The 25,109-nt window shown below is 29.8% G+C and overlaps 2 protein-coding genes across 3 annotated transcripts; both read right to left on the bottom strand.

The window, feature by feature from the left end:
• Nucleotides 1-1,332: 1,332 nt before the first annotated feature.
• LOC133693239 (BAG family molecular chaperone regulator 1-like) lies at nucleotides 1,333-15,413 on the bottom strand. Its single transcript, XM_062114420.1, has 4 exons — nucleotides 14,807-15,413; nucleotides 13,103-13,359; nucleotides 2,487-2,633; nucleotides 1,333-1,631 (listed from the first exon to the last, which is right to left on the bottom strand). The coding sequence occupies exons 1-4, from the start codon at nucleotides 15,045-15,047 to the stop codon at nucleotides 1,491-1,493; spliced, it is 786 nt and encodes a 261-aa protein (XP_061970404.1). The 5' UTR covers nucleotides 15,048-15,413; the 3' UTR covers nucleotides 1,333-1,490.
• Nucleotides 15,414-19,281: 3,868 nt separating this feature from the next.
• On the bottom strand, nucleotides 19,282-24,370 carry LOC133703047 (CSC1-like protein ERD4). 2 transcript variants are annotated; one of them, XM_062127449.1, is made up of 7 exons: nucleotides 23,771-24,370; nucleotides 23,028-23,173; nucleotides 22,680-22,955; nucleotides 21,476-22,320; nucleotides 20,828-20,938; nucleotides 20,453-20,708; nucleotides 19,282-19,945 (listed from the first exon to the last, which is right to left on the bottom strand). In XM_062127449.1, the coding sequence occupies exons 1-7, from the start codon at nucleotides 24,039-24,041 to the stop codon at nucleotides 19,565-19,567; spliced, it is 2,286 nt and encodes a 761-aa protein (XP_061983433.1). In that variant the 5' UTR covers nucleotides 24,042-24,370; the 3' UTR covers nucleotides 19,282-19,564. The 2 variants fall into 2 exon arrangements, with proteins under 2 accessions (XP_061983433.1, XP_061983442.1); XM_062127458.1 differs by lacking the exon at nucleotides 20,828-20,938 and having other exon boundaries at nucleotides 23,771-24,366.
• Nucleotides 24,371-25,109: the final 739 nt, after the last annotated feature.

Here is a 25,109-nt window from a genome sequence, read left to right as displayed (position 1 = left end):
TAACTATCAATTATATACCTAACAAAGTACTTAATGAAAATACTTCAGTATGTGTTTATGAAAGAGGTGGGGGGGTCCTACAAAAGTGGTGATATTTGATTTCAAAATGGTTAAAATATGACATAAAAGTATGGATTGTATATTTATTAGACATGTTATGACAGTTTTGAAGGGCTTAATTATTTAAAACACTCATGAAACCAAGTGTTGTTTAATGTCAAAATAAATACAATAGTGAAAACTAAATAAAACTATAGGAAGAGAACTATTTGAATACTATTATCTTGGTATACAAAAGATTGAATGTTTAAAACATCGCATTCACTATTTCACTATGTAAATTCAATTGTATTTCCCTAGAAAATATTTAAAGTTACCTATCCTAATATAATGATTTTCTAATTAATTTTATCTTTGTAATTCCTTGTGTCTTTATATATTGGTCAGTCAATTTTCATTCATATAGGGAAGGTTGAAAAAATATTTTTGACCCAATATTTATACAAAAACCATTTAAAACCATTAAGGGTGAATGTGAAATTGATCGATCAATTTCTTTGTATCTTATCAGATTCATTGATTATACAAATACAATGAATTATTAAGAATTAATTATAATTAATCTTAAACCATCTCTACATTCCTAGCCTCTTGTATAAATGAGGATAGAGGGAAGTCTTTCTTAGTAGTAATAAAAGAGATTAAAAATGAAAAATATATAAAATGTATGTTTTTTTTCCCTCTATGCCCTTGTGCTCTCATTCCACTTGTTTTAGGTTTTGTTGTTATATAAAGAGAAAATATAAGTAAGTCTTATAGCTCGTAGGTTTTGATTGGAAGCGCATCATTTTAAGGTACTATTGTTGAAATTTTTGAAGACAAGTTGCACCGAAATCATTTGTATTTGTTGACCATAAATTTAGCCTCAGTGATAAATGTTATATTCATAGACAACAACTTTCTTTTCTATGTTGCTCTTGTTCTAAAATCATACAAGTAAATAATCTAAACATATATGTACTTATCTTTTGTTTATGTTTTTGTTATCATCTTGTAATTATACAATTATTTTTTGTTAAATAATTTTTTCAATATTTCACCATCTCAATATTGTTTTATCTCATCGCTTTTTATCTTCAGACAACACCCAAATGTGTATCCAATATTGTTCTAAAATCTACAAAACCACTATATAAAAGTTATTTATTATTTATTCCGTAGATTTTTTACAATAAAAATTAATTAATATATTACTTATTGCAAAAAAAAAAAAACAAAACTAGTGTGTTAATTGTGCTAAAAAAAAGAGTAGCTTATATAATTCGATCTCTATTAAGTTGAAGTTTAAATCTTTTATTTAAATAAAGTAGCCATGTAATTACAGTGTTTTAATATTTGTAAATACAAGAATGACAATGACCATACAATATTGGGTCAGTCAAGTGCACGATAGATACAACACAAGCAAAACAAGATCGGTCATGAAAAAATCAATTAAAATATTCCCATCGGGACATGGTGGGAGGAGGATCAAATGTCTCCCATTTGGTTGGGGCAACAACAGGTTTTATCAATGGATTTGATATCTTCAGCACATCTAGTGTTTCAACACATCGTTGCACCCTCTTACTCTGCATAAATTGAACACATTATTGTCAAGAGTATAAGATTCTTTCTTTCTTTCTTTTTCATGATAGAAAACTCCTTTCCCCTTTCATTTTAAGTTTTCCTTTTCTAATAAAAAAATTCAAAAATGTGTTTATTTATTGAAAATAAAAATTCAAAAGGTTTTAATAAAATCTCATGTTTGAAATTATTTTGTGTATCGAGAATTGAATTTCAAATGGAATTCAAGCTTTAAAAATTATACAAAAGTAAATAAGATGTCAACCTATCTAATTTACTACACTAAAAAGGAAAAATTATTGTTAAAACTAGCTTCTTCAAAATACTGATCTACCCATCTTTTTTTTATCACTCTCTTCCCTTTTGTCAAGAGTATATATTCACTGCCATTAAAACCTCAACTACATCATTGCCAAAACACTATTTTCTTGTCTTCTCATCCCATCATAAGTCATAATATTTATCCTCAATTTTTGTGGTTTGTGTAGCATTGAGAAAAAAAGACCTTTAAAAAAAGTATTTGAATTTAATTTTTTTGGGTTATTTATGACAATGGTAGTGAAGGAGAATTTGAATAAAGTGAAGGTGATAAGAGTAATATAAAAAATCAAAATGAATTGAATTTAGTTATAGAAAATCTCTTTCAAATATATAAATTAAACTTATTTATTAATTGAATTCAAACTAAACACTATAATTGAATTCAATTATAGTACAAAATTGACTCCAAACAACATGTTAAAATGCCACAATCACTTGAACTGGAAGCATATTGACTACAATAATTAAATTAGAAAGATAAAGTAAAGAAATTAACACTGACCCTTTCATAATGTAAAAACCAAGAGCATGAAAGATACCTGTAAATGTTTTTGAGCATAAACATCTCCTTCTGCAGAAATGTTATCGAGCTTAATCGCTTGTCTCATTAGCATCTCAATTAATGTCGTGATTTGAATTTCTGGTACCTTAACTCCATTTAATATAGATTTTTCAATCGCAAAAACCTACATATAAGAAACTTATAATTAGGAATTACTTATACATTGCAAGACATCAATAAAAAAAACTTCTTAATAAGTGTCTTATAAAACTGAGCAAATCACCCTGGTCTTATCTTGCCTTTTATGTTTAAAATAAAGTAGAAATTGAACAAGGAGCAATTTCTATAATAAACCACTCAAAAAGGTCCTTAAATGGATAAATTATCTTATACCCAATAAAAGATATCTTATTAAAAGACTACATCGTATTTTCAAATTTTGACATGAAATCAGGTTTTTGGCAAATTCAAATTGATGAGAAAAATCATTAAAAAATAGCTTTTATAGTCTCCCTTGGACATCATGAATGAAACATAATATCATTTGGACTAAAATACACCTTTTTAAAATTTAAAAAAAAAAATCATGAATGATATATTCAATACATATTCAAAATTCACAATTGTACACATAAATGATGCCCTTCTATTTTCAAAATCAATCACCAAAGATTTTAACCATCCACAAAAGTTTCACAATATTATCAAATAAAATGGACTTGTTGTCTCAACCTAAGAATCAATAACTACAAATAAAGATAAGATTTTTAAGATAAAACATTTACCAAAGATCAATAACTACAATTAGCAAAGCAATAGAATTTGCCGATAAATTCCCTAACAAAATCAAAGATAAAACTCAGCTTGAAAACTTTTTGGGAAGCCTTAATTATGTTTCAGATTCTTTCCCAATTCTTAGAACTATATGTCAACCTATACAAAAGACTTAAAAGAAGTCCTTGCTTGGAATTTTTAAATGATTGAAATTGTCAAAACTCTAAAAAATCATGTCAAAAATCTTCTTTGTTTAGGAATTCTTGATATAGGAGCTTCTCTCATTATTGAAATCAATGCCTCTGATATTGAGACTCAAGCATGTTTTTTTTGCTACAATCTTATCAAGCTTCATAGCAACACTCATCTCCATCAACTCCATCTCAAGAAGGAAAATTTACATTTTCACTTTCAAAAGTAGAATTCAAGCCGACCTAGCATTATCAAGTTCGAAATCATAATAAAAAAAAGAAGCTCTAAGAATTCATTTCCCAAATATCAAGTCCTAATAAACAAGAATTCGTTAATGAAGATCCATATTATAGCCCAGATATTATGAGTCGACTTTATGATATATATATATATATATGTGTGTGTGTGTGTGTGCGCGCGCGCGCGCGCATCTTCATCTAATTACCAGCTTAGGAAACCAACAATGTCATATTTGACATCATCAATCTCAAAACATCACCATTGACATCATTATCCACTAAAATGCATCTCTATCAACATATCAAGAGTAATGTCTTAACAAGGTATCTTTTGCGACATCCTTAAAGTTATTTACTTCAAGATTTTATTACAAATAAATGTATCTTGTCATGCCAAAGTATAACGAATCCCAACCGAGTAGGGGTGTTCAAAATAACCGATTAACCGAGAAAACCGATAAAACCGAAGAGAAATTAACCAAAAAACCAAACCGAAACGAAAAACCCATTAAACTAATTTTTAAAACTATAAATTTTAACAGGCCCGGTTTGGTTTCAATTTTGAACCAAAAACCAGACCAAACAGAATCAGACCCACTAAACCATTAACAAAAATTTATGATATAAATAGTTAAACCCTAACAATACATAACCTTCCTGTGCCTCTCACCAATAGCCGCCTCCTTCCTAGAAAAATTCTCAATCTTCCTCAATTAATTCACAATCTTCGTTTCCCAGTTTCCTTTCAATTTTCAACTGTACATCAAAACTATTGCCTTGCTTAACCATCTGTGTTTCAGCATTTGTCTCCATCTTTCTTCTCTCTTCACTCCTGCATACACCTCTATTCTAGCAAGTTGCAGCAGAAGGAAATGGCTTCTTTATTAGACTAGCAACACAACTATTTTGTTACCCTTTTATCCACCCTAACCAGTAAGCATCCAAATCTAGATGGTGCCTTACTAGAGTACCCATGGATGATGACTGGGTCTGGAAAGGCGCCATCAGTCAGTGATGTCCGGAAGCCATCAAGCATCATTTCTTTGGAAGGATGGGGTGCATTGTGGAACTAGAGAGGGATCAGATCAGGACTTGTTCGAGATTCTATTTTTGGTGGGGTATTCTTCAGTGGCTGGTAATTTATGCACGATGTAATGCTTAACTTGACGGCAGTTGGGATGGATCCTATACCCAGGTTTGAAAAAAATGTCCATCTACTAATCTGAGCAAGACTCCCTGTTAAGTGCTTCTAATGATATTCTTGAAACCTACAACTGTATTGCTAGTATGTAATAGTTTTGTAATTCCTAAGTTGGCAAGGCATTTTTTTCATCATACATGGGCTTCTTCATTACATCAGGTTATGGCAACAAACCGTGAATTCAAAGCTGTAAATTTTAAAGCTCAATTTAATGTAAGTCAATTTAAAAAAATTCAAAAAAAAACCCATATATGATGGGATTAGGTTTTCCGGTTTTTTTCCAAAAAAACCGGATTTAACCGAACCGGACTGGTGCGGTTTGAACCAGTTTTCGATCTGATTCGGTTAATATTTTACAAAATTACTGTAATTCGATTTGGTTGGTTTTTTTAGTCTAAACCGAACCGAACCGAACCGTGAACACCCCTACAACCGAGTATTATCTTTGTTATGCCCACATCGCTCATATTGTAATATTTTTCATAAATAAAAGTTTATGCTTTATAAGGTTAATTTTTTATGTCTTCATCTATCTTTGATGTTATTAACTTCAAGTTTTCATCTAGACCATGAATGTATCAGGTTTATAGAGTAGTAGAAGAAAAGCATTATATATATATATATATATATATATATATATATATATATATATGTGTGTGTGTGTGTGTGTGCGCGCGCGCGCGCGCGCGCGAATTCTTATGCATCAAAACTTGATATTTGATAAAAGACTTCTCAAAGCTTCTTTTTGTATTTTTATTTTGAACTTGATGATGTGAAGTTGGCTTGAATTCTACTTTTGAACATGAGAAATGTAAATTGTTTTTTTATATATATGAAGTTAATGGAGATAAGTTTTGTTGTGGAGCTTGATGAAATTGTAGCCAATAAAAAAACATGCTTAGTCGTACGTCTGGTTCACTAGGTTCTACCATTACAGGGCGTGATCATGCTCAAAAGACGAGTTTGATCCTGTCTTAGAAGGAAGACTAGCAATATGCTTTACAAAATCCACTTGGTCAGAATAAAAGGAAAGTGCCAACAACTGAGTTTGCTTTTCCAAACTTGGTGAATAAAAGCACTGAGAGATCGCCTGGAAAACCAGAGGAATGAAAGAGTTGGCTCCGCCCGGAATAAGATAAGAGGAAAACTGCTTGGATATCAATGACTTTGCTAGGGTCGACTGCACGCAGAGGTGCGTGAGGGGAAGTAAAGCAATGATAGAAATGTAAAGCCACGCTGGAGAGCGCAGGAGTTTGAGGTTGGTGATGAAGTGTGGTCCTGAGAAAGGAAAACAGGCAGAGAGACGCGGTCAATTGCGGCAGCGAAGGATTTTGCCATTTGTATCAAGCTCAAACTTCCTTCTTGCATGCGTGCCCCCCCGGAAGCTAGAATAAGAGGTCAAAATGGATTGTTGGCGTACTCAATCAAACGAGTGATTTTCTCCCTGACTACGGATCCCACACTACCCACTATAAAGTCAGCATCCATAACCCCAAATGCTACAGGAATACCTTTATTTGGCCATTTGCGATCAAAACAACCTATGAAAGTTATGTAGGTCTATTTGAACTGAGGCTACCATTTGACTTTAATATTCTTATAAGATATGGAGAATAATCAATAACTTCATCTACATCATGCATTATTATGAAAACCCAATATAAATTCATGAGAAACCAATGGTTAAAATGAAATGCAAAGAGGCAGAAATTCAATTTGAAGGTTTTTTTTTGCTATGAATAATTTCAAACCTTCTGTAATTTTTTAAGGAAAAAACTTCATTTATAAGAGAAAATATTGACACCAATGATTTGAAAACCAAACTAAAATTTTGTTTGAACAATTTATATTAAAATAGATAAACCAATAATATCATAGTTTTTAGAAGAAAACAAAGTATTGAACCAAGCTTGTTAATAATCAAAGTAATTAAGTCCTCAGGGTTAATAGTTTTGATAAAATCTTTTAAAGGTATAAAAACCTTGATTCCGATCTTGAAAGGTTAAAACCTTTAAAATTTATAAGTTTTAAAAAGTGATTTATAATTAATTATTTAAATCTTGATTGTGGGTTAATTCAATAGAATTTGTTTCAACTAGGATAAATTCATAGAATTGTCTTGTTTTTTGTAAACTTTCTAGAAAAAACTAAAATTAAAAGGGAAAGATATAAGGAATGATCTTGCTTGGGTTTTCATTTTAAAGTTCTTTTTTAACTGGACAAATGTAAAGATGATAATTTCTCGATTTGTAAAGGTCAATGTGATTTTTTTGATATGATATATAAAGTAATGATGAAGGTGTTGAAGGTGCTCTTTGATGCTAAATGGGCGAAGGTGTTTGAAAAGCTTAAGAAAAATTTATAGGTTAAGTGTTTGTACTATATGATACCAAAAATATTAAAAAAAATGATTATTTAAGGCAAATATTGGCCTCACCACATAAGATCTTACCTTACTTAATATTTTTTAATTGCTTGTTTTAGAATGAATTGGTCTTGGGGAGTAAGAGGTTATTTTGACTTTTTAAATGTGATGCTTATTTTGAGTCTTAAAAAAATCTTTGAATAAAAAATCTGGAATAGAGTTTGCTTCTCCTTCTATGAATTCAATTTCAAAATTAAAATTAGAAAAAATAGCTTGTTATCTAGCAAAAATTTACTTTGAAATAATATTTTGAACATTTTTTTTAGTGATTTATTTAATAGATTGACATTTTATTCATAAAAGAAGTCTTTTGAGAATAAATTATCTTAAAAAAATGAGATGTATGAGGCAATTGATAAAATTTTATATTTTATAATTAAATAATTCTTTTAAGGACCGACTAAATACCATAATGATATTTCTTAACCTTAAAGCTTTTATTTGATAATAACATCATAACCAATATCAAAGGTGTCGATTTCAATAATGAGAGAAGCATCTGAATTAGGAATTCCTAAACAATAAAGACTCTTGACATGAATTTTAAGAGTATTTCTACAATGAGTATTTTTTAGTCCAAATGACATTGGTTTATGGTTTATGACAAGTCTTTATGCTTCTCGTTCAATTTATGCTTCATTTTAAACATAAAGGGCAACACTATACCAAGATGATTTGCTCGGTCTTATAAGACCTTCATTGAGAAGTTCGTTGATTTATGTTTTACAATATTTAAGTAATTTTTGATTCATTTGAATAGAAAAATATGACTTTTTTAGTTCTAAAAAATGTTAAGTAAGTTAAAACAAACTTCCTTTTTAAATACTTATTGAAATTGTTTTATTTTTCTTGATTTTTAGGGATTCTAGTATCTTTTATTTTTTATAATATACCTCATGATTTAATGTGCACTTTTTTAAATTATAAAAATTGATTTGTAAATTTAATTGCTTTGAAAATTATTTATTTTAATGTGTATGGGAGATAATATGAATCTAAAAATTATTTCTTGACCAATTATTTTGCTTTTGATTCCTTGACTATGTACTTTAAGAGTATATATTTAGGTTAGGAAGGGAGTTTCCAAAATGATTTGTTGGGTAATGTCTCTAACAAATATAAAACTATTTTTGAAACAAATTTCTTAATTACACATGTATTTTTGATAATTTGTAATTAATTTGAATTTTTTCACCATTAGCGCCACTTTATGTAAATGTAGTTTTTTCATAGTATTTTGTTAGCACTAATTCTTTTTTAATGGAATTTTGATCTGCTCTAGAATTTATAAAAGCAATTGTTTTGATATAATATTCATTGTTCATAACTAAGGTTATTTCCATGTACTATTTTTGTTATCGTATTTATAATTCTTGACGTGGGTTTCTATAATTTCATTCTCTTGAGATATTCAAGGTAATTCTTGATTTATATAATCCTCTTGATATGAAAAATGATTTTGTTTTGTACTAACAATAGCTTTAATTTTGTTACAACCATGTCAAAGTTGTCTTAATTCCTTTTTAATTTCTCTCATATCTTATTGCAAATTTGAATAGTAGTTGGACTTTGTTGTTTGGGAAATTATTTCAGGATTTATTGAAGATTGTGTGGTATTTTTTCATTTGAAACTTGATTCCTTAATTTAAGAAGAAACTCTCTTGATTTTAGAGTCTTGAATTTTATCAATGATATCTAATATTAAGTATTTAATGTGCACTTTTTTAAATTATAAAAATTGATTTGTAAATTTAATTGCTTTGAAAATTATTTATTTTAATGTGTATGGGAGATAATATGAATCTAAAAATTATTTCTTGACCAATTATTTTGCTTTTGATTCCTTGACTATGTACTTTAAGAGTATATATTTAGGTTAGGAAGGGAGTTTCCAAAATGATTTGTTGGGTAATGTCTCTAACAAATATAAAACTATTTTTGAAACAAATTTCTTAATTACACATGTATTTTTGATAATTTGTAATTAATTTGAATTTTTTCACCATTAGCGCCACTTTATGTAAATGTAGTTTTTTCATAGTATTTTGTTAGCACTAATTCTTTTTTAATGGAATTTTGATCTGCTCTAGAATTTATAAAAGCAATTGTTTTGATATAATATTCATTGTTCATAACTAAGGTTATTTCCATGTACTATTTTTGTTATCGTATTTATAATTCTTGACGTGGGTTTCTATAATTTCATTCTCTTGAGATATTCAAGGTAATTCTTGATTTATATAATCCTCTTGATATGAAAAATGATTTTGTTTTGTACTAACAATAGCTTTAATTTTGTTACAACCATGTCAAAGTTGTCTTAATTCCTTTTTAATTTCTCTCATATCTTATTGCAAATTTGAATAGTAGTTGGACTTTGTTGTTTGGGAAATTATTTCAGGATTTATTGAAGATTGTGTGGTATTTTTTCATTTGAAACTTGATTCCTTAATTTAAGAAGAAACTCTCTTGATTTTAGAGTCTTGAATTTTATCAATGATATCTAATATTAAGTATTTTTCTTGAGTTATTACATTAACTTGTTTATAGGAGCATGTGTACACTGTTAGGCTATAGTTAATTGCTTCAATATTTTCTTATTCACTATTAGATTCAGTTGGTTTCATTATTTTAGATGATTATAAATTTATCATTGTAGTATTCTTTTATATCAGTTTGTGTTTCAAAGTTAAAAAAGTTGAGGAGTTGATTTTTTATTTTATTTCTAATTCTTAAACTTGGTTGTTTTGAAGTTGTGGTTTTTTAATTTTTATATGGCTTCGGTGACCATCTTTTCTTGTTTAAAGGTATTTTACAGTGCATTACTTTTAATTTTTGCTTCCTAATCTATTTTATATTTCTTGAGGGAGAAACAAGGGTTTCATAACCATATTAAGCACAAAATGATCCTAACTCTTTTATATTTTCATGAAGTACAAATTTAGAACTCCATATTAAAATTTTTCTTTCCAAAATAGATGTTGTCAATCTTTTATAATAGAAATATTTGAAAGAAACATCTCCTTATACCATCTAAAATCTTGAAGTTTAGGATATTTAAATTCGAAAGGATTTCAGATGAGCTTTCTTGAAATTATTACGGGTTACCAATAAATGTTTGGTAATGGCAAATATTAAGATTGATACTGCATTTTCTACAACAACAGGTGTTAATATATTTTTATTTCTTACTTTGACATCACTCAATATAAGTTTTCTATAATTTTAGGTGAGATAATGATCCCACCTTCCTTTGAGTTGGCTAGTAAATCTAGAGACTAATGTTTGATCTATTTTTTGTCTATTTGATTTTTAAATTTGAATGTTGTGACAGTCATGGTCATTTTTAAAAGTTTATTTATGATATTATGTTCATTGTATCCATCTATGTTCCATTCACATGTGTTTTTACCATCATAATGAGCTTGAGTTTGATAGGGCAGATATTTAATTTAGACATTAAAAAATGTTGATATGTTATAGTAATATTTGACCTTGGGTTTTCATATTGATTTTGCTTAAGATTTCTATTCTTATTAATTACTAAATCTAATTGGAACTTCTCAGCAAGATCTTCAATATCACTTTGAGTGTTTTCATCTTGGTTTATGATGAATATTTATTTTAATGAGTTTTTATTTCTAATTTTGAAGGGGTTTTTATATTTAATGCTTCGAGTTTTTGAGCGATCATTTCAATGAGATCATCCAATAGAGATAGTTTAACAATTTGATATTTTAGTATTTGATTAGGCATGGAAAGTAGCTTTGAAATGGTGGAAGATGATAGTTAGGTAACTCCTCCCTGTAAGGAATAAGAGACTACAAAGACATTCATCTCTATATACTACTATTTTTTGTCTATGGTATGTAGAATTCAATTGGTATAGTTGTTTTGTGATCGAATGGACTTTAGAACTTTTTATGAAATAGAAGTATTGACATATGTAGTGATTGGTTTGAAAAGGGTTGCTACAATTTCATTTTAATGAAAGTTTATCTTGATTTCTTTAAGAGAAGGATGAACAGGATTAGTTTGATTATTAGTGGTTACATGCCAGATTTGTTTCAAAATGGCTTCAACATTTATTTGTTTTTGTTGATATTTATATGTTTTTAACAATGTAAATTTTAAGTGGATACAAGTATGCATCTCATTGAGATTTTTATGACATTATATTTCAATTTGATTTCTTCGTTCTTGATTATAAGTTTTCAAGAATTGATTTCTTAATTCAATATTTTAAATCAAATAGAAATCATTTCTTAATTTTTATTTATTAATTTGAAATTCTTCTTGAATGACACTTAATTGATTTATGTATTGCATTCATTATGTGTTGGTGACATAGTTGGACAATCCAATTTCTCTTGAATTTCAATAGTATAAGAAAGACTAGTTTCACTAGTTTGATAATATGGTTTATGAATAGTCCTACTAAGATCCACTCTTTGAAAGTTTGAAGTTTTTGAACTAGAAGGAATATCACTTATTAGTTTTCTAGGACTTCAATTTGTAATCTTAAATGGATCATGTTTAGCTGATTGAAAAATAATTTTAACATTTCCTAATCAATTTTCTATAATTTGTACCAAATTATTTCTAGATGGTAATGATCTTGAAATACTGACATGAGGTAATCTCTAATTATCAAGACACATGATTTGATTCCATTATAAGAGTTTAGGAACCCGAATATTTGAATTTTAAGGGTTAGTTTCGAAAATGAGAGTTTTATTTTTGGGTGAATTTTTAATAGCTTTGAAAGATGTTGATAACTATAACTTTATAATATAATGAATAGATTATATCTATATTTCTAGAATCTAGAAGCATATATGTTGAAGTTTTGATATTTAAATTTAAGAGTTTTATTATATTTAGACTGAATAATGAAATAGTGAAACTAGGATAACAATTCAAGTATATTAGACCATTGATAAGATTTGACTGAAAGACTACAAGTAATGAATTCAAAAAAGTTGTAAATCTAGTGCTCTTAAATACACGAGTATGAGAGACTCTAATCCAAGACGATGAAGTCATATGACAACAATTTAAACTACACCTATGTGGAAAAAAATTATATCTTACTTTAAACTACAGTTTAAACTACACCAATGTGAAAAAAATTATATCTTACGTTAAATTTATTTATTTGACCAGGTTGTATTTGATCAACAATTTGAACTTAAAGATTAATAGGTAAAGCTTGTTCAAAAGTTTCTATAGAATAATTCATCCATCTATAAAAGGTTCCTATTTGATATATGTTTTTCTCTAACTTTTTAGGTATGTTTCAATTTTGAAGTGTTGTTCAATTGAGAAAATTTGATATTCTTTCTTGTTGAAATCTTAGATACTATCTTGACCAAACAAATCTAGATGCATTGAAAAACTACTATTTAAAGATCTTGATCTAGAAGATAATCTAAATTATATAGACATAAATGAAAGGATTATAAGGAAGAACAAAACTAAAACACGCTGATAGAAAAATAAAATCCAAAGATAAACTGATAACAAATACCAGAAAAGGCAAATAATGATGAAGTTTAGCAAGGATATTGTCCGAGAACACCAAAATACCTAACTCCGGAAAACATCGTATACCAGTACTACAAAGTATATTATGATAAACTTTTTTCACTACAAACTTCTTAATTAGACTCTGATACCATTTATATGTTAAATTTTGTTTAGAGAGTACTAAAAGAAAATTTTATAATGTATGATAACAACTTATTGACTTTAAAATGGATTATATAAGTATAAGAAAAAAGGATTAATCAAATGGGTAAAATTTAAGCTTAAACGCTTACCTGCTCTGCAAGTTTATTAACCTCCATAGACACGTCAGAAATGGCCCGATATGCAGTTTGGATACGAGCATTTTTACGCATCTCAATGTATCTCCTCTCAATACTTGATGGATCCTCCATTAATATGAGTTTTGATCGATCTTTGACACCATATCTATCTAAGTACTCGCCATTTCCCCTCTCCTTTCCCTTGTAAGTAATCTTTTGATCACCTATTTGTAACCCTGTCTTACCCGTCAGAACCTTCTTTACCTCTCCTGCATCCATTATCCAAAGTTAAGTTGACAATTAATTTTACTCTCTTTACTACCACTTTCATTAGTTATGCATGCTTTATTATGGTAAAACATTAACGAGGTAAGATTTGATTACTGTTTCAAGACATAAAAAATAAAAATAATAGGGATATGTTTTATGGTTTTTCTAAGTATAGAAATTTACTCTAAAATTATTTTAGAGATAACTTTATTTTATATTTTTATTTTTATTTTTTCAACCAAACATGTTTATGTTTTTTTTGTATATGTTTTTTCTATCTCAATATATTAACCAAACACAACCATGATATGATATGTTCATTAAGGTTTAGTTTGACATGACAATAAAAATAATTTTTAATTTTAAACCATTATTCATAAGTGTTTTATTTTATAAATAAGCTATTATAAAAATAGTTAAATAGAAGTATATTTTGCAAAATTATCTAAAATAGCTTTTTTACATATAAAATGAGGTATTATAAATTAGAATCAATGTTAAAAACTAAAATTTAAACTTTTGGTTAAATCAAAATTTTAATAAAACCATATGATTTATTAATTATTTATTTAGAAAATAGTATGTTTAGATTTATTTTTTTATAATGTTCATGTTTTGAGATTTTTGTCATGTTCTTGTTACTTTAGATTTACTAGATTAATTAATCAATGAATTAAAATATATATTATATCAATAAATATTTGAATATATATATATATATATATATATATATAGTACACTTAAGTACATTATCAATCATGGTGTTAAAATTAGTTTTATTAAAAAGAATTTAGTTTTGAAACCTAGAAAGAATTAAAATTAGGTTTTATTAAGAATTTAATAGATGTTAAAAATCAGAAAGTGTATGGAAAAAAATACATGTATAGGTTAATATATTTAAGTGATTAAATATTTCTTTAAAAATATTCAAGAAATGACTTAGTATAATTGATGTACAAATTGACTCGAGAATACCATTATTATAGAGAAAAAATGCATGATCTTAGATTGTGTTTTATTAAAAACATTGGAGGATAATATGAAATATTAGATATGTTTGGTTGATGTATAAAAATTACATGCAAGGTTAGAGTCCAATAAACTTTAAATTAAAAATAAAATTAAATAAAGTTAATAAATAATATATACTGTTGATTGGTTTAAGAAGAAAAGAGAAAAAGGAGTCAAATTCCTGAAATAGTTAATAAATAAATAAAATAACACATTCGCACGTTTTTCCAAAAAGCTTAGCCAAACGGTCCAATCCTCCCTTGAATTTTTCTCCCCACCTTTAAAAAAAAACACATCAAACATGACTTGAGAAGAAAATAATATTTAATCCATTAGCATTTAAAAACTCATTTATTTTTACATTTTTTAAAAAAATTAAAATTATATCTATCTTTATATGTAGCTGCAACACACCGAGCGCGCGCGCGCACTTACCGAACGTCGCCTGAGAGTTGACGGAGATCTCGTACCGAAGAACACCATATAGAATTCGAAGGCGAACATTTAAAAGAGGAGGAACACCATCATCCTTGTCATTTCTTTTCTGCACCAGCATGCCTCCTGGTCTCATCTCCCACTCAATCTCATCCTCATGATCTCTACACGACGTTGACATTGCAGTCGCCGTCGAGCTCGAGCTCATTTTAGCACACAGATGCGATCTTGCCTTCACCATATATATATATCATCCCGCTGATCTCATCACCTCATATCTTTCAAGCTTTTACCGAGAAAGCATGAAAGGACTTGTCTCCTTCGTCTTTTAAGAGATGGAAGAAATGGGGCAGTACTGCTGGTTTTTATTTACCGACACCTTCAGTTTATACAGGGTGGAATGCCGGGGTCGGGGGGCTGTGGCGGTGGCAGTGTGGGGTTTTTAAAAGCGTTTTTTTTTTTGGATTTTTCTTTCCTCGAGGAAAACCTCAAATTAAACCCTAATATATTATTCAATTCTTAATTGAGTTCAAAAGCAAAAGCATCTATCAATCAGATCCCAGATGTTTTAGAAGTCTCTCAACTAGTTTCTCTCATCCATTTTTGCTAATTTCTCTGTAAAAGAACATGTTATTCAACGAAAAAGACACCTTAAGGGCTATTTTGGAATTGCCATATAAATAAAGATTGGTTAAAATATAACAATTTTTTTTATATTTTAAAATTATTAATATTTAAAAAATAAAAATATATATTATTTTAATATATTTTTAAATAAAATACACTATAAAAAACATCCTCTAAATTAAAAAAATAAATAAAAGACAAAAGGGCGGGTTGAAATGTTTATTGTAATTCAAGAAATAATCTGTTTTGCTTAAAGACAAGAGAAGGAGAAAAAGACAAGAGAGTGATTGGACCAATGAGAACGATATCACGTGTCGGAGGGGTGACAGTTTGCATGGATGACAGCTAAGTAGTAGATGGTTGCCGACAGTCTAAGCAAAGGCAGTCCAATAAATTAATAATATAAAGGTTTTTTTTTAAATAAAAAAAGAAAAAAGGAGAGAGATTAATATTGAGTGGCATCTGGGTGACCTGTTATCGACAGTCACGATAAGATTGGGTGGAGATGGAGATGTTTTGGGCTTCGCTCGAACGTCGCATTTGCGGTAGGTTACATCCTTCGTTAATTCCCGTTTTGTTGTTATTATTAAACTAAGGCTTTCTTTCTTCTTTCTTCATTATTATTATTATTATTATTATTATTATTATTATTTTTCATTTGAGTTGGATGGGACTTGGAATTAGAATGGCCGTTGGATTTCTTGCTTTGGTTGGTGAGGAGATGAAATGCTACAAATCTTATTTAAAATATTGTTATTTTTTAGCTACAGCTCCATTATGGGTATTGATATGATTACGAGGGACCAATAACGTTATTATTGTGAACTTTTTTAAAAATAAAAATAAAATAAAAAAGCATAAACTTATAATATACTAAGTTCATTAGGTTAGAATCCGTCCAAACTAAAAGAATTATAGTAACAATGTTGCACGAGCCTTTTTTTTTTTAACATAAAGAGTTTTTTTTGATAATATCGTTAAGTTTACCTGATGAATCAACATTAAAACCTCATAACTCAAATCATTATTTAACCCAAACTTCAAATTAAGCTGTGTGTAATTTATTAGATCGAATTTGTAATTCAGGTCATAAATATAATGTTATTAACGATCAAATTTGTGATTTGGATCACGGACACAACCGGAATGTCCTTACTTACTTGGTTAATTGTTGTTTTTTTTTTCTATTCCCTTATTATCTCCTCAGTTAGGTCTTTATTAAACTCAGACAAGATAAAATCCAGAATTAAATATAAGAGTTATTAGAGAATCAAAGATTAAATTGAATGAAAATAAATAACGAAGTGTTTTCATTGGAATTGTCTCGTCATTGACTTTCTTCTAAGGTAGCATGTGGTGATGGCGGAGCATCAGTGTGGCTTTACTGGTATATTTCTTTTTTTTTTTTTTTTTTTTTCTCTTCTCCTGATTTTCATGATTGTTTCTTCTCTTTCAAACAATAGGGTTGCATTTTTCTCTCCAGATCAATTATATCCCCTTGAATTTTAGTCCTTTGTAAAATGAGAAATATGAATTAGTTTTTGCAAAATTCAAGTATCGGTCCAAAGTTTTTAGGGGGTTAACAACTTGTTATTTGACCCTTGTATTTTTTTTTAAAAAAATAAATAGCTGACACATAACATATTATAGCACGTTTATCTATTTCAATGAATTCAACCCCATCGTGATGATAAATAAAACTAGGGGTTTTATTTTATCTAAAAATTTATTTCAATCCGTTTTCATCTAAAATCTTATAATAAACAACATTAAAACCACCTACTATATATATATAAACCGTGTGGGGGATTTACTGTTCCCCCACACACAAAACACTGTGGATTACAACAGTAATTCACAGTGATTTTTCTCTCTTTTTTTTTGTTTTTTTTTCAAATTTTTTTGTTCAACTTTCTTATTTTTTCTTTTTTTTTTTCATTTATTTTTTTTAAATTATTTTTGTTGATTTTACCTTTTAAATATTGACCTGGTTAAAATTTTTGCTTTGTAATTTTTTTCTTTAAAATACAGTGGATTGCTGTAATGTTTTTCCACTTAGTTTTTCTATTTTATTTCTTTATTTATAACTAAACCGTGTGGGGGATTTACTGTTCCCCCACACACAAAACACTGTCGATTACAACGGTAATCCACAGTGATTCTTCTCCCTTTTTTTTATTACTTTTTCCTTTCCTTTTTTTTTTGTTTTTTTTTCAAATTTTTTTGTTCAACTTTCTTTTTTTTTCATTTATTTTTTTTCAAAATTATTTTTGTTGATTTTACTTTTTAAATATTGACCTGGTTAAAATTTTTGCTTTGTAATTTTTTTTCTTTAAAATACTATGGATTGCTGTGATGTTTTTCCACTTAGTTTTTTTATTTTATTTCTTTATTTTTTAAAATTATATTTGTCGATTTTTTTTAATATTGAACTGATTGAGAATTTGGTTTTGTAATTTTTTTTCTTTAAAACATTGTTGATTGCTACAGTGTTTCTCCACATGATTTTTTTTCTCCAAAATTATCTTTTTTTTATTTTATTTTTTAATATTGAGCTGGTTAAAAATTACAGTTACAATATGTGAGAAAAACACTGTAACTTTTTTTGAAAATTACTGTTCATTGCTACAATGTTTTTTCCCACATGGTTTTTTTTGATATTTTTTTTCAAATTATCCTTTTCAATTTTATTTTTTTAATATCAAGTTGTTTGTGAATTACAATTACAAGTCATTACAAATAAGGCTAAATCATGTGGGGAAGCACTGTAGCTTTCATCACAAAACACTGTGAATTGCTACAGTGTTTTCAACATGATTTTTTTCCTTTTTTTGGTGTTTTTTTTGTTATTTTTTTTCTTAAATTGTCTCTGTCGATTTTTTTTTTAATATTGAGCTGATTAAGAATTTAGCTTTATAATTTTTTTCTTTAAAACACTATGAATTGTTGCAGTGTTTTTCTATGTGATTTTTTTATGATTTTTTTCAAAATTATCTTTGTCGATTTTTTTTTTAATATTGAGTTGGTTAAGAATTATAATTATAATAAAACTAAATCATATGAGGAAAGAGTTGTAGTTTTTCTCACAAAACACTGTGGATTGCTACAATATTTCTCTAAATGTTTTTTTCTTTTATTTTATTGGGAAAAGCGTTATAGTTTTCCTCACAAAACATTGTCAATTGCTACAATGTTTTTTCTCATGGGTTTTTTTCCTTCTAAAATTATCTTTGTTGGTTTTTTTTTAATATTAAGTTGGTAGAGAATTTAGCTTTGTAATTTTTTTTCTTTTTATTAACTGAAAAGCTAAATCATGTGGTGAAAACACTGTATTTTTCCTCACAAAACACTGTAAATTACTACAAATCATTTTGTTTGGTCTCTAAGTTTTGGATCACCAACACAACTTTTTTTTTCATCATGAAATATTTGTTCCATCATGCCTTTAATTTCTATTACTTATCTAGCACTGGTTCACAATTATAACACTATCAAATACATTTATTTTATAAGCCCGCAGCAGCGCGCGGGCATGTCATTTATTTCTTTTAAAATTCAATCAATCATAATTTTTTTAAATAGTAATTGTGACTTAGTAATCCAAAGCTTGCTAGGTTAGATCTCATTTCAAAATCAGACAATTATGGTAAAACTAGACACATATCTTCGCGTAGTGAAGTATACAATTTTAATTTTTCATATAAAATTAATTATTTAGTAATTTGATTACATTAAAAAAATGTGATTATTTTTATAACAATAATATTTTTTTAAAATATTTTTAATATCAAGTCATCAAAACAATTCAAAATAATAATAAAAAAAATTTAAAGAAATTTAAAACTACGTTACAAACTGAAACTTTGTTAATAATGCATCTGCACACAATCAAATACTTGTTGAAATACAACGACTGCTTGAACGAACGCAGGTTTCGGTTCATCTTGATGTTTTTGAAAGCAATCTGCAACCTAAAGAGCTTCAACTCTCGAGTAAAATCCACGAAATACACACTATGTTTACAAGTAATTCCATGACGTGATCCACAAATCGACAAATGGTCCAAGTTTTAGAAGCTAAAGGTACTACAAGACTTCATCGAGCAATTAGCTAGCTACCAACACCGTAATATCATGCAAACGATCCGACTCTTGAAACTTGTGACAGTGCATCTTCGAAGTGGTCATCATCGGCCTTTTCAGAGCTCAAGCTTGGTGGGATAAAAGATCTGTAGATGCGTTCCATGTTAGGAATTTCCTTCAATTCACGGCAAGCAACTTCAAGGGCTGTGTCAGAGAAAGATCGATAGAATTTCTTCTGACAGACATAGGCGAACAGCAAGGAAACTATCGGCAGTGGAATTAGTAAGAGAGTACTGAAGGAGAATTTCTTCACCCCAAAATAACCGAACATTGTAACCTGGTATAGTATCAGAGCAGCTATGACTCTTGTGTGGATGTGGGGCCACATCCTGCCATAGGTCTCAAAGGATGGAGCATATACTTTGAGTGCCTGTTAAATTTAACCACATTTGCAATAATTAATATTGATTAGCACCATGATGAGTAGAGTACATGTTTAGCTGCAAAACTGGAAGAGTTAAATCGCATGTTTTGTGAAAATACTAACTTCTATTTGCCAAAACTTGCAGCACTTCAAAATGAAATGAAAATATCAAGTGAACACACGCTTCGCAGTCAAACAGATCGATCCGAAATTCAGCACATGTTTGTCATATCAATACACAATACATGTTGTTTTTAGCTAGCTACAAAATTTGAAGTGTTAACCCATCAGAATGAATGCAACCCATCTCATGCCAGCACAGGTTTTGTGGAAATTTTGATTTCTATTTGCCAGAATTTGTAAGGGTTCAAGGAATATGAACATAGAAAGACATATCAAGTAAGCACATAATGAATTCTGAAAAAAAAAAAAAAAAACACTGCTGGTCAAGCAGACTAACCATTCCAAAATCCAAATAAAACATTCTGAAGTTTTTATGAACGGCATCCTTACCTGGTTCCTAAGGACAAGCCATCCCAGGCCAAAGTACACCACTCCAAATGGAATAATCAGAGGGGCTATGACAGAGTAGCAAAGAACAATGGTGAAAACAAGCATGTCACCAGGAATCCTGGTTGCATACCCTAAATCTCCAGGAAACCAAGCTTCTTTTAACTCAGCTTCGGTCTTGCAAAGATACTTCTTCTTTAGATGAAAAATGATTAGAGGAACTATACGAGACAGCTCGAGTCCATAGCCAACGAAAAACCTGAGAGCCACAGAATACTTAAAAATCAAAAATTGCATTCCAAAGTATATAGAAACAGAAAAGGCAAACACATTAGCATAAGAAACTCTTTTTTATGTTCAAGTGGTTTAGCAGAGCACAAGAAGATCTTGTGGCAAGGGGAGTTCTTTGACAGAAGAACGAAATAAAACAGCTCTGGCTGTCGCGCAACATCTTCTGGAGGGGGAGACGAGTGTGCGTTTGTTTCGCAACTGTTTTTATGTTTGCATTGCAAAAAACACAGTTAGCTATTTGATAATAAATCAAATTATGTTTTATATCATGGAGCTAATTAAAAAATTAAATTTGAAAAATAATTTTTATAAAACAGTTTTTACATATCTTTTAAACTGAGTTTTGTAAAACTCTATTTGTTTTTGTATTTTAAAAGTATTTTTTTTTTAATTTGAATTTCTTTTATGTCAAATTAATTTTTTTTGTATTTTCAATTTATTTTGATACACTGATATCCAAAATAATTTTTATAAAATAAGTAAAAATACTTTTAAAAAGCATCTATAACCAAATATTTTATACATGTTTTTTGCTGTACATAAAACTCAACCATAATGTTTACCAAACACGTATCTAAAATCATAAATTATATTTTTTTTAAATTTAATTTTTTAAAATCACAACCACAATAAAAACTATTTAAAAAAACAAAAACACTTAACCATAGCTTTCAAAAAGGAAAAGAATTAGCTTTCTAAAAGGAAAAGAATTATAAGCTAATATAGTGAGCTTACTTCAGAGCCACAAAAGTCAGGAAGAAAGTTGCATTCCCCGGGAGGCTACTCGCAAGCAAACTAACAATGGAGTTTGGTTCCTTCTCAATGCTCTTGAGCGTGTCGAACAAGGTGCCACCCAGTGTCACTCCAATAAAAACGTTCAGCATGGTAAAATAGAAATATTTTCCAGAAGTGGCCCTTACTGCATGGCCCACTGAAGGAATTCCCTCAGCCTTGGAGAGAGCCAAAAGTACCATGGGCAACAGTGCCAAAAACACGATGAGTGCAATCTGAGGAAGGTACGCTTCCAGCACCGTCTTAACTGAGACAATTTTCACAATTGGCTTTAAAAATGGGAGAAGTTTCTTCAGATTATCCAGGGTTGTTAATGCGGATATGAACCCGATTGGTATCATAAAAAACAATATGGTCAGAGCCACAATAAAACAAACAACGTACTGCCGGATTATCCTTTGAAAGAGCTTAATTTTAAGATTAGACCATATTATTTGACGTGGTTCAGGGGCTTCCATGACTGTCCAGGTGTCAACCATTTGGGCGTGTAGACTCTGGGCGGCAGAAGCTGCAGTCACCCTATTGGTGAAGAAGGCAAAAGCACAAGCTTGTTGATTCTCCCGGAGAGTGACTTTCTGTTCAGCTTCCAACTTTGGGATTAGCTCTTTAATCTTCTCATTGTAGTGCTCTATGCTATCTACCTTTCTACCAACAATACCAAGGGGCCCAGTTCTGATGGCTGGTCTCAATCCTTCTGGTTTGCCTGTTTTTTTGGATTCATCGTATACAGCTTCTGCATGTGCAAGCTTCTTCTTGTATCCTTCCAACTCTTTATAAATCTTGTTAACCTAGAAGAGTTTTAGAAAAAAGAGGAGGCTCAAAATCAGCAGAGCTCATACAGTATGCAGCACAGCACAGAAAAAGAAAACTCACAATTGGCATTGGTCAAGGATCATAAATTCCTTGATATGGAATAATATATACGATAACCTCAAATATACTTGATATGGAATCAATATTTTACTAGCACTAAAGTCCTTTTTTCCCTTTTCTTTATAATAAATTCTGAAAGCTCAAAGGAATTGGAAACTAAAAAACGTGGGTTGGCTCAAATTACAGAAGCGATTTAGGATGTGGAATCCAAAACATCAGGGTAAGTGGCAAGAGCATGGAAAGGAAGAAACTAATTTAAAATATAAAAAAATACCTCTTTGTTGTTTGTCACCACCAATGATCTATAAAATGTCTCAGGATAGATGGATTTAAAATATGAATCAACCTGTTCCTTTCTAGTTTGGCCCTCAGGGACAGGAGGTATGTCTCTGACAAGAACAGCGAATTGCTCTGGTGTCAGTTCAGGAGACATTAGAGCATTTGCTCTCAGCCCAGAAACATGCACGTACGCCTTCCATAACAAGAAATAGGTAACAAGAGAAACCCAATAGGTAGCAATCAAGAATGCCCACAGTCTTGGACTTCCCCCCTGCAGACATATTTTCCATGGAGCAAGTCAGTTCAAGCAAAAAAAACAAAGAAAGAGGAGTTGTGGAGGTACCTTAACATTTCCCATTAATAACTTGTCAATGTCACTAAAAGTCTGATTGCCTTTAGCTTTTTGTATTTTCACATTGTCGTCGGTGGCAGCAACAGGCAGAAGTACCGGCAGCAGAACAAGGCCAGACAAAACCAGTATTGCCAGCGCTGTCATATAGAACAAAAAAATAGAGCAAAAATAAACAACGTGAGGAGAGCAGTTGTCTGAGAAATAATACATGGAATGGAAGTGAGAGTTGTCCGAAATAATGAAGAAATCTACACAGATGGATTTGCTTAATCCTATGATGTATGGTGCTTGTCAGTAATTCAAGCACGACCAATAAGAGTAGTCACTGTGAAACCCAATTATTTTAGATTTGTACTTTTTTTTAGTTGCAAACCACCATGTAAACAAAACTTTGTTCTGAGCAAACTAAAGTAAATAAAAAAGGAAATCGGAAAACAGAGAAAAATGAAAAGGTTACAGTATCAAGTTTTGGAAGGCAACCATCCCTTTGCCTCGAGAAATTAATTTAAGGGGAAGAAAGAACAGAAAGCGACCCCATACACGCTCGTAAAGAACAGAACTACCACCAAAAAGGGACACAATTAAAAAGACTCAAAGAAAGAAAGAAACCCGTAAATGGTATGATTCCAACAACTTGATAAATTAGTCACAACATTACAATCGAAGCGATTCTGTGTATTACTTTTTTACAAGAGAGAGAGACTCGGAGAAAGAGAGTTTAATTAATCAAATACCAGTGCTCAAGAAGACAAAGTAGACAGCAGCGTCTACACCGGACATGTTTATAACGTCCTGCTCGCTGGAAGAGAAGGCTTCCCGGATCCAAGCAAACGGGTTGCGGGATCTTGACCCGCCATCCCAGGGATCCAGACCTTTCAAGATCCGGTTGGGGTAATACACGAAGGAGTTTCCAGGCTTCCTCGACAGCCATGTAAACAGAAGCATTAACACTACGAAAATAAAAAACGACGTCCCGAAAGACGTCAAGAAAGATGAGAAATCCATCACTCGCTCAGAACAGAATTATTGTGAAATGGGAATTATAAGGGGAAGGAAAGGAAAAGTAGCAGGGAAGATGAGAGCAATGAAAGCAAGTAACCGTTGAGGGAGGAAATGTTGAATGTATTTATGCTAGAGCATTGATTAATGGGTGGTTCGAAAGCAAAAGATGAGAGAATACAAAATGTCTGCCATAAAGATGAAGGCTTTCGAGCTGTTTGGTTCTGTGGGGTTTCGCGTTTTGTTTATGTTTTTTCGCCATCATCGTCGCAGTGCTTTCATTTTCACAGTCCTCGCAAGTAAAATGAGTGTGTCTGTGTGTGAAAAGAAAGCGGGGATGGCATCAAGGCACAGAGCGCGCTTCGAGTTCCTAGTAATGAGACATAACTTTAAAGTACTAAATTGGGTTTCAGCTCTTAACCGCTTGTTTTATGCAAAATTATGGCACGATTTAATTTTTATTTAAGCACTTTTAAAAAGTTTTAAAAGATATTGAAATGTGTAGTTGATTATGAAAAATAGTTATGGACTATAAAAGTTAAAGATAAAATATTTAATTATGAATTTTTAGTTATAAAAGTAAACAAATCATGTATATTAGTAATATGATGTTACCTAATGGTTAGTCAATGAATTCGAACAATTTCAATATTAAATTACATTGAAAACTAGAAGAATTACTTTGAATTATCAAAGAGATGTGGGTTAAGAAAAAGATTCTACATTTAATATAAAAAAAATTATATTTTTTTTTCTCATTGTTTATGAAAAACAAGGCTTTAGGGTTTGATACAGGGGATTATAAGAGCTTAAACACTTGTAAACACGAGAGGAAGGGATTATGAGAGATTATACACGTATAAACACGAGAGGAATCAAGTGAGAGAAAAGTAGGGTTTAAAGAGAGAGAGAGTTAGGAAATTAAAGCATTTTTAAAAAAGCACTGTCCACGTCAACATGATCTTTTTAGATAATGTTTTCTGCATACTAGCTCTTAGGTTCATAACTTTTAACCATGTTGACGTGTGTTTGTCTCCACTTTTTTTTAATGTTTGATGTGATAGAAATAAAAAT

This window comes from Populus nigra, chromosome 1 (genome assembly GCF_951802175.1).
Source record: "Populus nigra chromosome 1, ddPopNigr1.1, whole genome shotgun sequence".
In the NCBI taxonomy this organism is placed as follows: domain Eukaryota; kingdom Viridiplantae; phylum Streptophyta; class Magnoliopsida; order Malpighiales; family Salicaceae; genus Populus; species Populus nigra.
This window is presented reverse-complemented; position numbering and strand designations above follow the sequence as displayed.